This window comes from Anolis carolinensis, chromosome 3 (assembly GCF_035594765.1).
Source record: "Anolis carolinensis isolate JA03-04 chromosome 3, rAnoCar3.1.pri, whole genome shotgun sequence".
Taxonomy (NCBI): Eukaryota; Metazoa; Chordata; class Lepidosauria; order Squamata; family Dactyloidae; genus Anolis; species Anolis carolinensis.
In genome coordinates, this window is record NC_085843.1 from 254358380 (window position 1) to 254372509 (window position 14130).

Here is a 14130-nt window from a genome sequence, read left to right on the forward strand (position 1 = left end):
GTTCAGAGTGCATTTCTACATAAATTATGAATACAGGCATACATTTTAACCTTTTGTATGTGCCTCATACATATTTGATGTTCTTTGACCTGAAAATCACTAGATTCTCTTTGGACAACAAGAAAAATGAAACCAACCAGTCTGTCGTCAGGAAGAAAATATAGCTTCCAAGAGAGTAGCTGTATCAGCCTATTACAATAACAATGCCAAAGGCCTAAATCTGATTTTTTGGGCCCTATCACACTACACAATTATAGCACTATCATTTCACTTTCGCTCCATCCCATAGAATTCTGGGATTTGTGGTTCAGGTGAGACATTTAGAATTCTTATCCTGAGAGTTCTAATCAGCCTTCCCAAACTGCAAATCCCAGGATTCCATAGGATGAAGCCATGGCAGTTACAGTGGAATAATAGAACTATAATTCTATAACATGAAAGGTCCTTTAGTTTCACTTAGAATATAATTTATGGAATTTACATATATGCTGACATAACTTCGTGTTGATGTAGTTAGTCTACCCTAGTTGGAACTTGGATCCCTAGTTTAGACGAATTAATACCATGGCATTTTGAAAATAATTAAATACCATAGCAGATATATCCATCACCAGAGCAGGGATGGAAAATTCTTGCCTGTGAAGGCTTTTTCTCATTGTCATCTTCCTGGAGGCTATGATGAAGAGGAATCCTTGTGGTATGTCTGAGAAGTAACCATAGATAACAGGAATTATTGCCTCGTGCTTTGCTCATTTCCATTGGAAAGGCAACTGGGACACTAACAAGAATCCTTGAACTTATATTGGATTATTGATAGGACATAACTGTGGTGGTGTTATGGTGGTGTTATGCTTGCTGTTCCACTTGGTAGAGAAAGTGAACTGCTAACTGCTTTACTGTCACTTAGGCTTGTGCAATATGGGTAAACCGCGATCTGTTTCGATGTCCTGGATTTCTGTGGGGGTCCTGATCCATTTTTTGAGAGTCTCCCAAATTTGGGAGGACAGAAATTCATTTTTGATCTGGGAAGCTGAAAGATTTGTTTTCTATCCAGCCCATTGGTGGCAAAGGGGGGGGGATTTCCCACAGGCCCCCCTTCCTATCTTTTTAGGCATTGTGTTTGTCCTTATAGCCTTCATTAAGACCTGGATTAAAAGCATCAACGTTAAGATACCACGCTTTCTGGGTTTAATGCTTCATTAAAGCTCTTTCTACTCTAGAGGAGACAGGAGCTGCAGGCGTGCATGCTCTAACCCTACAACAGGCAGTTTTCCAAGGCATTTTAAGGAGGCTTCCCATTTCCCAGGAAAGGAAGAGGGATCAACCTGGTGATATCCTACTCTGGGCTTGCTTTAAAAAGCCCTCCCTTCTATCTTGATTTGGAGGTGATAGAGTGGTGCCTTTCCCCCCCCCCCCTTTCCTTTTTTTCTAGTGGCTGCCTCCCTCCCTGAACTGTAACTGAAAGCAGGATGATGGAACAGTACCCCAAAAGCTAAGTTTGTCTTTATTTGCTTTAAATTACTGTATTTCAATATTAATATCAAGTCAACACAGAGTTTATGGTGTCACAGAATTTAAAGTGCTGAGTGCAAATGTGAGTAGATCAATAGGTGGGAAGATAACGGCACTCCATGCAGTCATGCTGGCCACATGACCTTGGAGGTGTCTATGGACAATGCTGGCTCTTCAGTTTAGAAATGGAGAAGAACAATAACCTCCAGAGTCAGATATGACTAGACTTAATGTCAGGGGAAAACCTTTATCTTTTTATAGTATAGAGTATAGTATTAGTTAGAAGTTAAATTTAACCGGCACCTTTCAATCTCGATGAGTGCTGGTTAACTGAAAATGTACTATAGTTGAAAATCTGGGGTAGGGAAAAGTGAGATCCATCTTCTGGGATGGTTAGCCATCCCATGTTCTTTCCTCATCTTTCCCTGTATTTTGCCATTTGGAATTGGGTAGTACTTGACTCCTTAAAATATATTCTGGGCTCTGTTTCCATGCACATTGGAAACGGAGTCTTATGGAGTCCTACTGAAAGTGCCCATACATCATGAGGTGGCCTTTGTGGGATTCCGTTTCCGATGTGCATGGAACAGAGCCCAAACTGCATGGGACGAGGTCCTTTGTCAATCTTCATTGTAATATTATTATTATTAACTTTATTTATACCCCGTCTTTCTCCTCATGGGTGGCTAACAATCCCATACTTTGGTCACAGTTAAAACATAAAATATAAAAATTAAGAAACAAATAATGCAGTGTGGATTTAGGTTAAAAATAACGATTACCATAATAATAGATTTTATTTGTTACCTGCCCCTACTTTTAGCTCAAGATGGGGGACAACCAAGCTAAAACACATCACCATAAAATACATATAATAAAATACATATATTAAAACAAATGGTGCAAAGATCAGAATTGACTGGGTAGGCCTGCCAGAAGTCCTGCCTTTAGTTGTGTTTTAAATTTTGACAGCTCATTTAGCTGTTGGATTTAATGCAGCAGAGTGGAGACAGTTTTCATGAGACTTGGAACCAGAAACATGCTTGCAAATAGGGGTGCCTGGCAAATGCTTTTCCCATGTCCTGCTCTTTTTAGGAACTCCCTGAGGGCACTGGTTGGGGATTCTGGCGATTGTATAGCTATTGTAGTAAAAATAACTTTCAAAGAACTAGAGTGTAAGGCCACAACAATTGCACTGATAAAAATGGAAGACAGTATTTCTACAGCAAGCCACATAAACCAGACAGACACCAAATTAAAATCTTTTTTTAAAGGCTGGTAGGAAAGAAATGTCTCTGTTTGATACTGAGATAAGATAGGAGTTGGGTTAATTTCTCAAGGGAGAACATACAAATGAAATTTCAAAAGAAAACGTGACCACACACAGGCCCATATAAACACCCACCATCTTTTTTCTCCTGAAAGTGACAAAATAAATAAAAAGGCAGTCACATAATAGATGCATTCATATTGCATATTATCTGTGCAATGAAGGGGAGATGTCATGCTTGCCTCCACACCATCTGAAGACTGTCATTACCCAGAAACCCTCTTAAACAGGAGAAAGCATGTGTAGACTTGAGATTCTAAAATGAGAGGGATACACTCCAAAAAGAGCGAGCCTGCTCCCAGTGGGGAAGAAATGAGGCAGCCAGCTTGCAACATGATTATGCTGTGTTAGTGTCATTTCCCCAGCTGAGCTGCTGCTTTCAAGTCCACTTCATAAACTTCTGTAATGGGCAGGCTGTACCATGGTAATTAAAATGATTAAAATCATTACTGCACATCACCAGAGGACAGAGGCAGCTCTTTCTCAAATGATACTAAATCTCTCCAATGAATGTTGTGGATCACAGAGCAGCTCTCTTGTCATTGCCTTGTAAAATATCTTTTCCTTCCTCTGTCTATGAAAAACAGTTATGTTCTACCTTATGTTTTCCTTTTAAGTAGGGACATGGTAGCAGAAGCAATCCACTTACCCGAGAACATCATCATATGTTGAAAATTCCTGGGAATCTTTTGTTTTCGACCCAAGTTGAGAATCAAAGAAATTGGATATATGTTACAGGCTCTTGCGATGAATATTGCAACCTGCATCATAGGACATGAATGTTGAGGAAAACAACGAGGGAAACAAGATACCCAAATGTGTCTAGCAGATGAGTTCAAGGACACAGAGGAATCACCCATTTATGAGGCTCAGGGGCAGAAACAAAATGAGTATTTTCATTGTTTATTTCAAGCAACATCTTTTCTTGGGGTTCATTTTGTTCTCTCTTGAACATCTCTCCCTGCCCATCTCCATTCTGGCTATTTTGAATTCATGTGCCATCTTTATCAAGGACAAAAGCTCCCATACTCAATCTCTCTGGGGAAAAAATCTCGATAGAAATTGTTCAGCCATCCAACAGTATTATTTCCTCCAACAATAATTCTGGAAAAATAAATGTACTTTGAAACATGATTACTGCTTCATTTCCTCACAATTCATGTTGTCTCCATCTAATGTTCTCCACTTTGGTGTCCTTCCTCCCCACCCTTTCTATTATTTTTGTATGGCTCAGAAAATTGTGCTGATGTTCTCATTATCGCCCTGCACATCCAGTGCCAAAGTTGTTTAGAAAAAATAAGGACACTTTAGACCCTGAAAAAAGAAAATACAGAAAAAGAAATAGGAAAGGTAAAAGAAAAAATGCACCTCTTAACTGTACACAAATACCCTGCTGGTAACAAGTTTCCTTCAGACCTCATCAGGCTATTCTTTATCACTCTAAAAGCCTTTTTCACACTGTGGATGTGAACAGAGAGCTATCTTGGGCAGCCTTTGGAAGTGTGATCACTGTGGGACTTTGAGAAATGCATGACAATAATCCCATAGCAACATTGCTATATTGTTGAGTTAATGAGCTGGTGTGGACACTCACCATTGAATGTGCATATGTATATGGATAGCCAGATTCACCAATACATAAATGTGTGTTTTTATGTAAGATGATGGGTGATAGATGTATAAAGGGAGCCAGACAAAGGCTTTTCAGAAACATGTTTCAGAAATCTCAAAGATGCAAGAGTTAGTAATTATGGAGGGTTTCAATTACTCTGATAACTGCTGAGTCATTAACTCTGGTAAGCATAGGCTGTCCAACAAATTCCTGTTGCGCCTTGTGAATAAATCCCTATTTCAAAAGATAGAAGAAGGAACAAGGGGATCAACTATCCTGGATTTGATCCAGGCCAAGAGGGAGGAGTTAGTCACTGGAATCAAAGTAGTTGATTCTTAAGGGGGAAGTGACCACTTAATGCTAGAATTCACAATTATGGAACAGAGGAACTTGACATGCCGGCTATTTTAACCCACTTCCTCTTGGGTTTTAGCATAGTATAGAAGAGCCCTCAGAGTATTGAATATTGAGAAACAAGTGAGGTACTTGCAAATATAGTCCCATGCTTTAAAAAAAAAAAGGCAAAAGACAAGAGCCAGAAAACTACAGGGCAATCAACCTGACCTCAATACCAAGAAAAATATTAAAATGGATTTTATATAGGAATCTTTCTACAAGTATCTTGATGGCAATGTCGTGTTCAGTAGAAGCCAGCATTGGTTTGTCGAGAACAAAATCTGCCAAACGAATCTTACATTTTTTCTGATCATTTCTGTACTTCAGTAGATGGTTTTTGACTCCCATCTAACTGGGCCTGATGGGAGTCAAAATCCCACAACTAGAAAGCTGTACTTTTGCTTTGCATTAGGTGGAGTGAGGCAGTTGCCTCTAGCAGTAGATTTGGGGTTTCTTGAAAGGGCAGCAAATGTCCCTTAATTAAATTTATTCCTCTTGTACTACCAGGGAAGGTAAGATGTGTTTATACAATTTTCTGCCTCATGTACCAAATTATATTTGGCTCTGGGTACTATGGACCTTGGAGCTGTGTGTGTCATTGCCTGTCTCACCTCTGGCAGAAAAATATATTTGGTACTCCTGGGAAACATACACTGTTTACTTGTGCCATTTGTTTTTTCATTGATGGCTGCAGATAGTTATATGTTCTTCCCGGTTCAGTAGCAACATGCAGTTGTTCCAAAACACACATTGGAAAATGTTATCGACTAGAGATGGAACGTATACTTCAAAAGTATTTGAAAAATGTTTGGAAATTTTTTTCTGAGTGTTGGGAAACCCTGATAAGGAGAAACCTGGATTGAGGAGAAATTTTACAGTTTGTGAATTATTCTTGATAAGATTTGCACATGCTTTTTGTGCAACAAACAATATGTACTGCACAGAAAATAATGCAAAATAACTTTCAGCACAATATTTTCTTGCATAAAAATGCTGGGTTTTTTTTGTGTGAAAGCCTTTCTCACAATGGGAAGAAAATTGTACTGGTTGCTCTGTGTACAAAATAAGTGAAGATTTGCATCACTACAATAGACTGGCTTGTTCCCAAGGCATCTGATGCCACTGAAGATACTTGCATTGTTTATCATGATGAAGAAAGCTACCCTATCATGGTTTCAGATTTTACAGAGCACTGCAAGTTGAATTTCATCACATTTTACTGTAGGCTTGCCCTTTCAATAAAGGAAAATCAAGATCAGAGCCAGCCCTAGGTAATTTCCAAGTGTAAGCAAGCAGTGTTTCTGGTGTCCCTCCTGCCCCCAAACCAGTCACTCGCTGCTTCTCTCCTCGTCCAGCCCCCAGCCTCCTTCCTCGCTGCGAGGAAGGGGTTTGGGGCTTTGGCCAAGAGGAGGGAAGTGGCGTTTCGCTCCCCAAAGCCCCAAAGCCGTTCCTTGCTGCTAGAAAGGGATTTGGGGCTTTGGCCAGGAGGAGGGAAGTGGTATTTTGCTCCCCAAAGCCCTAAAGCTGTTCCTCGCTGTGAGGAAGGGGTTTAGGGCTTTGGTCAGGAGCAGTGAAGTGGCATTTTGCTCCCCAAAGCCCCAAACCTCTTCCTTGTTGTGAGGAAGGTGTTTGGGGCTTTGGCCAGGAAAGTGAAGCCGCATTTCACTCCCCAAAGCCCCAAACCCCTTCCTCGCTGCGAGGAAGGGGTTTGGGGCTTTGGCCAGGAGCAGCGAAGTGGTGTTTCGCTCCCCAAAGCCCCAAACCCCTTCCTCGCCAGGAGCCACGAAGCGGCGTTTCGCTCCCTAAAGCCCCAAAGTCCCTAAAGCTCACTGCGAGGAAGAGGTTCGGGGCTTTGGCGAGGAGGGAAGCTTCCTCCCTCTTTTTGCTGCTGGAGTCTGGGCGCCTGGATGTGCCTCAACTCCGCCCCCTAGTGGATTGTGCCTTCTGCAAATGCGTACTTTGCTTACCGCTTGAGCCGCCCCTTATCAAGATTGTAAGGGACATGTGCCTTGAATGTGATTTTCCTGCTTCTTGGCAGGGGGTTGGAATGGATGGACCACGAGGTTTCTTCCAACTCTATGATTCTATGTCTAGAACAGAGATCCCCACATCTCTCTACCAGTGCTAAAGAGAGTGCAGTTACACACAATGGAATTAAAACAGCGTGACACACTTTAACTACTATGGATCAATGCTAGGAAATCATGGGAGCTGCATTTTTGTGAGATTTCAGCACTCTTTGATGGAGAGGCTTAGGTTTTAGCAAAACTATACCTCCCATGATTCCATAGTACTGAGCCATGGGCAGTTTAAAGTACTGTCAAACTGCATTAATTCTAAAGTGTAGATGCATCCAGAGAAATCCTGATACAAAACATTTAACCCATTTAGAATCTTCCTCATGGCATTCCAGAAACCTGTTTTTCAACCATTTTTGATACCTGTATTACACACACGCACACACACACATGTCTATATCTATATATATCTGTGTACACACACACACACACACACACACACACACACACACACACACAGAGAGAGAGATAAACAACTACTTTAAGTCTTATAATATATGTTTTCTATACAATATTTGCTGCTACTTAAAGAAAGGATACAAATGCTCCAAATATAAATAGTGCGTTGAAGATGTGGTTTTGAAAAGTGAACAGCGCTAATCCCATGTAACAGAAAATAACATTCTCAGCCAAAAAGTTCATGAACTCGAACAACTGAAACGAGAGATAAACAAAACCCATTACCACTCAGGTTTGAGGTTAGTGAGTAGCCATTATATGTTCAACAAGGAGTATCATTTTGAGGAAAATAAACAATCACAACATGATCTACAAAACTTGTAGTGTTTCAACTTTTAAACCCATTATATCCTTACTTCTCAAGGTTGCAAGCACAAATCTCAAGGTAAAGAAATATTTTAAAAACTGGTAACCTGTGTAGGTTGAGGATGGGGCAATGAATAAGTATAGCTCTAATTCTGTACTTTATCATATATCAAGTGTCCCTTTTTAGTTTGGAATTCTATTCTATTTGTGTATGTTTATATATTGTAGCAACTACACCTTACACAGAACTTGCACGTTAGCCTATTTTTAGAAAACCACTGAAACACTGCAATAATGAAGAAAATGTTGGCTTAGCTCTGCTCATAGAAAGCAATAGCAGCCAGTCATGATAATCTCTGGTTTTCTAAATGCATTTACAAAATGGTAATCCAGCATGGTGTGGCCGTTTGAATGCTAGATTAGGGCACTGAGTTCAAAGTCCCATTTATCTTTGAAATCCCACTGGATGGCATTTGCCACATCACTCTCTTTCAGCCTAGAAGAAGACAGTGGCAAAATCTCATCTCAGATCAGTATTCCCATGTAAACTATATGATAAAATTGCCATAATCTGGAGTTAACACCAAGGCCTATAACAACACTAACTATTGTATGTAGAATACAATACCACTGACACTAGTAGAATTTAATGTAAAGAGTTTGGCTACCAAGTTGCCTAAGACAAACCATTTTATGTTACAGAGTTTATTTTAGTTCTAAAAAAATTAATGACATAATGCAGTGAGAAGAATTACCATAGCATGAAAAATAAAGTAAAAGCAAAATAAGCATAATAAAACACCACTGTTAAAACATCATTATCCCATTTATAGCCTATAATATAAGCATGTAAGAAATTCTGAAGACATTTCAAGAGAAAATTGGCCACTCTTTGTATAATGCTCTTACCAATGCTTTGAAGCATGTTTTCATACATGGGTTCATTTCATCAGTGACAATGCTTGGAAATTTACTTTTACAGTTTGAAAAAAGTAGTTCATTGCTCTTATAATGTTACAGTGTTGAAAAAGTGCTACACTGTATTTCTTGCTGTATTGTCTATTACTTTTTGTTATTTTTCATTGCTATTTATTAAAAAAAACTTTAAAAAACCAATAGGATGGCTTTAAACTGGCAAAAAAATCCTTGCCAAATGCCTTTAGAAAGGATTTCAAAGATCATGAAGAGTAACTTTATAAAGTTAATAGAAAGTAGTATTTACTAGGCTGCTCCCAGCCTAGTAAATGGAACTCCCTCCCAAGAGAAACCAGAATGGTCCCATCCCTGCTGGTCTTCCTCAAGCAGGTCAAGACCTTCCTCTGTCAACAGGCTTTTGGGGAAGGGTAAGGGGAGGCTTTGGGGAGGGTGGGTGGGATTGGTGGGGGAATATGAGTTTTAAAGGCCCTTTTAATATATTTGCTGTATTTTAATTCTATTTTTACCACATGGTTATTTTTAAACTTTTGTATTGCTCTTTTAAAACTGTTTAGTGGGGATAGATGTTAGCCTCCTTGAGTCTGCATGGAGAGAAAGGTGGGATATAAATAAATATTATTATTGTTGTTATTGTTATTATTACTACAACTTGTTACAATTCTGCGAAATATAACTTTATTATGTCCCCACTACCCCCAAAGATATTTTAGGATAAGTAATGCTAATTATGTTACTTGTAACATATTACTTCTAAGCTCTGATGAGTGGCTGTGGTTACTCTGATAGCTGGAGAGAAAACATATGCTGCACGATTTCCAAAATGGAATAATGAATCATGTCACACGTGATATCCTGTATAATTCTCTTTCTATAGATGCAATGCTACATAATCTGAGGAAGAGTAAAAGGTTTTCTGAAAGGAAATTTACACAAATCTTTACATAGGATTCAAACTCATGGTTAAACCTAATGACAGAGGAAGTAATAAATCATCTTCTACAGTTAGCACATACTCTGTTTTGATTCCAGCATGAAGATTAATCAGGAAAAAAAATATACACAGTATATCCACAAACTCAATATCCAGTTTCACTTACCCATGCTCCCCAAAAATTCCCTATGGAAGTTTTTTGGGTCTCTCTAGGTCCTCCTGTGCAATTCTATGTTGTTTTTTTCAGCCCAAGCACATATTACAGCACTGGCAAATGTAGAGACACATTTGTGGGCCGCTCTATCTCTTCCTGTATTACTCCATGGCAGAGATTTCCAAACATTTCATGTTGGTGACATACTTTTAGACATTTCATGACACAGTAATTCAATTTTACTAGCAAACTAGAGGTTAAATGAATTTCTAATAAGAGATATGGACTCATATAGATATTGTAGTAACGAAATGTATGGAGACATAACATATCTTATGAAAACCTTTCAATTATATTTTTTAAAATATATGATTTATAAGAGAATGATATACATTTCCAAGATTTTTGTCATTTCCTGTTACATTTGCTCAACACACCTACACACTGCAGCTGACATAGTAACATATTGCAACACACAGTTTGGAAAGCTCTGTTCTATAGTATGCTTTTGGCTCAAGTTTAGTCGGACTATAGGGTTAGCTATTATACATGCTTATATTACCACTGAGTATGATGATTCAAGCACCTCTCAATTTTAGAGGATAATGGAATATGAAAAACTTGCTATAAGGCAGAATTAAGCATGTTTTGGATCTCACTTAAACAGAAGCCTTTGTTGATTTTGCAACTCTGTTGGCCACAGTGCTTTCATTACTAAGTGGCCAAGTGACATGGAATGACTCTCTACATTTTAATGCCAGTTGTCTTTTCTTCCTCCAGTATACCCTTGTACCTTGGAATAAAGAGATAAGTTTAATGTGATTATAGCTCTGCATCTGGATAAGTCATAAAATCAGTTCTTTGACATAGATAGTAGATTTGCTAATTCATATAGTCAGATGTTATAAACAGAGCTACTACTTGGTAGCATCAACCACAGTTTCCCAGTGTAGATAGCAAATGAAAACACAGGTGTGATAACATAGAATCAGCATAGTCCTACCTACTGGACCCTACCTCTTCAGAGGAGAGGTGGCTATTTTACATGTACTTGCCACATGGCCCGTCTTACTCTTACTCTAGGCAGATGTAGGCAAACCAAACCTTCACCATATTTGAGATTGGATGATGACTCTTATAACTCTAAATAAATTTGCCAGATCCAACTTGAAATAGCCTAATGCATTTGTTGCCTCTTCCTGGATGACAACATATCCTGGAGGGGTTTGTTGACATAGTTATGCAAACCTAGATTCACGCTGAGTTGCTTCTGACTGTCTTAATGATGTTCCACCACTTCTGGTGAGTATTGTCGTAACTGCCTTAGGTTCTCATCTGTACCACCGGAATCACCAGGCATCATGGCAAATCCAACAGTGCCCGGCAGGGCGGGGGGGGGGGGGGAGGAATCCATTGCCCCACACCCCAAATTGCCCGGCTTCCCCCTTCATTATCCTATGAGGGAAGTGTCCACTGCCTGGCTTCCCCCCATTGATCCCAATGTAACACGGGAAGCTTCCTATGTTGCTGCCATGGCGGCATACGCTGGTTCCTCTTTAGTTTTGCGATGGAGCCCTGCCAGAAGTAGCTGTACATCATGGGGTGAGAGCTGGTGGACTCCATTGCAAAACTAAAGAGGAAATGGTATTGCCAGCAAAATTTATCCCTTTGTATAACTGGCTTTGTCTCACTTTAGGCAAAGTTGGGTGATACTCCAGAATTTGCTTGAAACTCTTCCCAGCTGGAAGTAAAGACAGTGATATGGAAGGTAATGTAACCATTCAGCAGGGTTAATGTGGTTGCGGCCCAGTTGAACAGTGTGGACTACAACCTACCACCGCACTAGGATTGGGAGGGTATGTGTACCCCTCTGGGGCCAGCCTGGAACATTTTTGCACCACACTAGAACCAGATTTACTGACCAATGTTATTCACCCAAGGTTTGATTAAAAAGGGAGAATAAGCAAGAGAGCATCTGGGGAATCTCCAGTTTGTGAGTGAGGGAAAACAACGCTCCCAGATGTTCCTGCTTTATATCTCTTTTATGTGGTATCAGATTTCTAACCTCTAACACATTCTTTCATTCCTTTCATTTATATCCTTGCCTTTCTCCCTGCAAAGAATTCAAGGCAGCTCTTTGGATACATAAAATGCATGCAAGAATATATAAAGATTAGGTAACATGGAAAGGACAACAGGTGCAGGATATGGTTTGAGGTGGAAATTGGAAAACCTGCTGCCAAAATTCTGATTCCAAGAATGGCAGTTTCTTCCTCTGCTGTCCTTCTAAACGCTTCTCTCACTATACAAAACAGCAGATATGTGGTATTTAAAAGTATCTTTATTTCTAGCCAGGAGCATGGGTTTTTGTTAATTACTTTGAAGCGTATCTCATATTTTCTCTTAAAATCTCAGACAGAGATCTAAATTGAGGTCATGGCAATATGAAATTGAATTTTAAAGCAAATGGATTAATACATAGATTAAAAGACAGAAAATTAATCTACTGCCCTGTGTGAATTTATTAGATAACTTTCTGTGGCATTAATAAAAAGATAAATCAGTCAGTCTATAAACAAGCTTAATAACACCCTAAAGTATTAAAATTGATGTCTTCTTCACATTCATCCACTACCACCTTTTCTCATGCATTTGCAGTGTGAACATGAACACAACAACCATATTGGTTAGGTGAACATGAGGTACTTTCTTATCAAATTATTATTGTACCTCTTGGCAAAAAGGAAAGATATGAGCCACAGATTGTCATATCTGCTGACATATTGAAGCTGTGTAGATTTATGTTGGATTCCATGAGACAGAGGCTACTGTGGTTTTTGAGAACGGCATCTGAGAGCAACACATTCTGTATGATGTCAGGACTGAACTTCTAGAACTGCAGAAAAACATGTCTTGTAAATGATGTTGACTCGATAGTGTAAAAGATTTATAAAGGTGAGAGTTATTCATAACTCATATATAGTCCCTGTTAAAAAATGAGAACAAAGTTGATGACATTTGAGCGGTGCTGCTTAATTAGAACACAGTTATGAAAAGTGTTTCATGTAGCTGAGAGTATTGATAAATCAATAATGAAGAAACTTCTTCTTCTGACTTTTAAATTAAACTGCAAGTCAATTGAAAATGTATCCATTATTGTTGGCTTTTCAAACATTATTATCACATGTTAACTGCTTTACTCATTTTTTCTATTTCAATTAGAGATTTAACAATCACAAAAGAGCAGGAATAATGAATGCTGACAGCACAGTAGTGTTACATTCTTCATTCTTAGGTTAAGCCGCTTAGAGTAGAGGAATCATGCATATAAGAAGATAAGCTCCTGGTTTATTTTTGCTTCATATGGGGTGACAATTTTAAAGTTTGAGCTGTTTTGGGAACAGCCACCTGCCACAAAAGACTATGTTTCTAGTTTCTTGGAGGGAGTCCCAAGGAAGATAAATATAGAAATAAGAAATAAAAAAGGGAAGGAATACTGTATTTACTCAAGTCCAATGTGCCATTGAATCTAATGTGCACCTCTATTTTCAAAACCCCGAAACCAAAAAAGTATTTGTTGCTGAATGTAATGCACAAAAAACGGCCAAAACCTCTTTGTAATTTGCTGCCTATTTAGAATTCCTTCATTAAGAAACAAAAGGGTTAGGACACCAAAGCTTCTAGCAATGGAAGAGAAACCATGGGGTGCACCTATGTTGCAGAATTAGTATACTTTAATTGCTTTGGTTCAATGGTATGGAATCATGGGAGCTGTAGTTTTTCCAAGATCTTTAGCCTTCTCTGTCAAAAAATGCTGATGCCTCACCAAACTACAAACCCCATAATCTGGCCATTAAATTAGAGAGGAGGTATCTCAAAGAGGAGCTCCAGGTGCTCATGAAGCAGCTTGCCCTTCTGCTTTAGCTCAGCACTATGATGCACATCTAATGTGCACCCTAAATTTGGCAAGGTAATTTAGCCAACAAAGGTGAGCATTAGATTCAAGTAAATAGGGCATGGTTTCTGTTATTTAGTGCCATGCTATGCACAACCTTATGGACCTTGGGGAGGGGGAAACAGACAGATAAAGTGGCAGGTGTTAAAGCTAGGAGCCTAGAGGTTAGTTCAGGAAACTCTAGATCTTTTTACCACTATGCCATGAAATGGGATAGAAGGTTACACAGGAACAAACAGTACACAGGTACATAGATAATTTTGGATTTTGGATTGTTTGCACCATTCTAGTCCAATGATCAAACACAGCACAACACAAGAATAAAGATTTCTCATTGAATTCCAGCATCAAAATCATCCAAGCCATATTATTTCCAATGCTAAGTGAAGAAAACTGAGGGAGGGAAAATCAATTCACCTGAAATACAGGCTGGAGTTCTAGAGATACCTGGGTCATAAAAC

At 39.1% G+C, this 14130-nt stretch overlaps 1 protein-coding gene across 1 annotated transcript in view; it reads right to left on the bottom strand.

Moving 5' to 3' along the window:
* Window positions 1-14130, bottom strand: part of slc9a9 (solute carrier family 9 member A9) — a 373122-nt gene that overhangs the window by 162368 nt on the left and 196624 nt on the right. Inside the window, exons 10-11 of the mRNA XM_008106200.3 lie at window positions 7469-7582; window positions 3492-3603 (exon numbers count right to left, since the gene is read on the bottom strand). Coding sequence (XP_008104407.1) covers window positions 3492-3603; window positions 7469-7582 — 226 coding nt within the window. The remainder of the gene's footprint in view (window positions 1-3491; window positions 3604-7468; window positions 7583-14130) is intronic.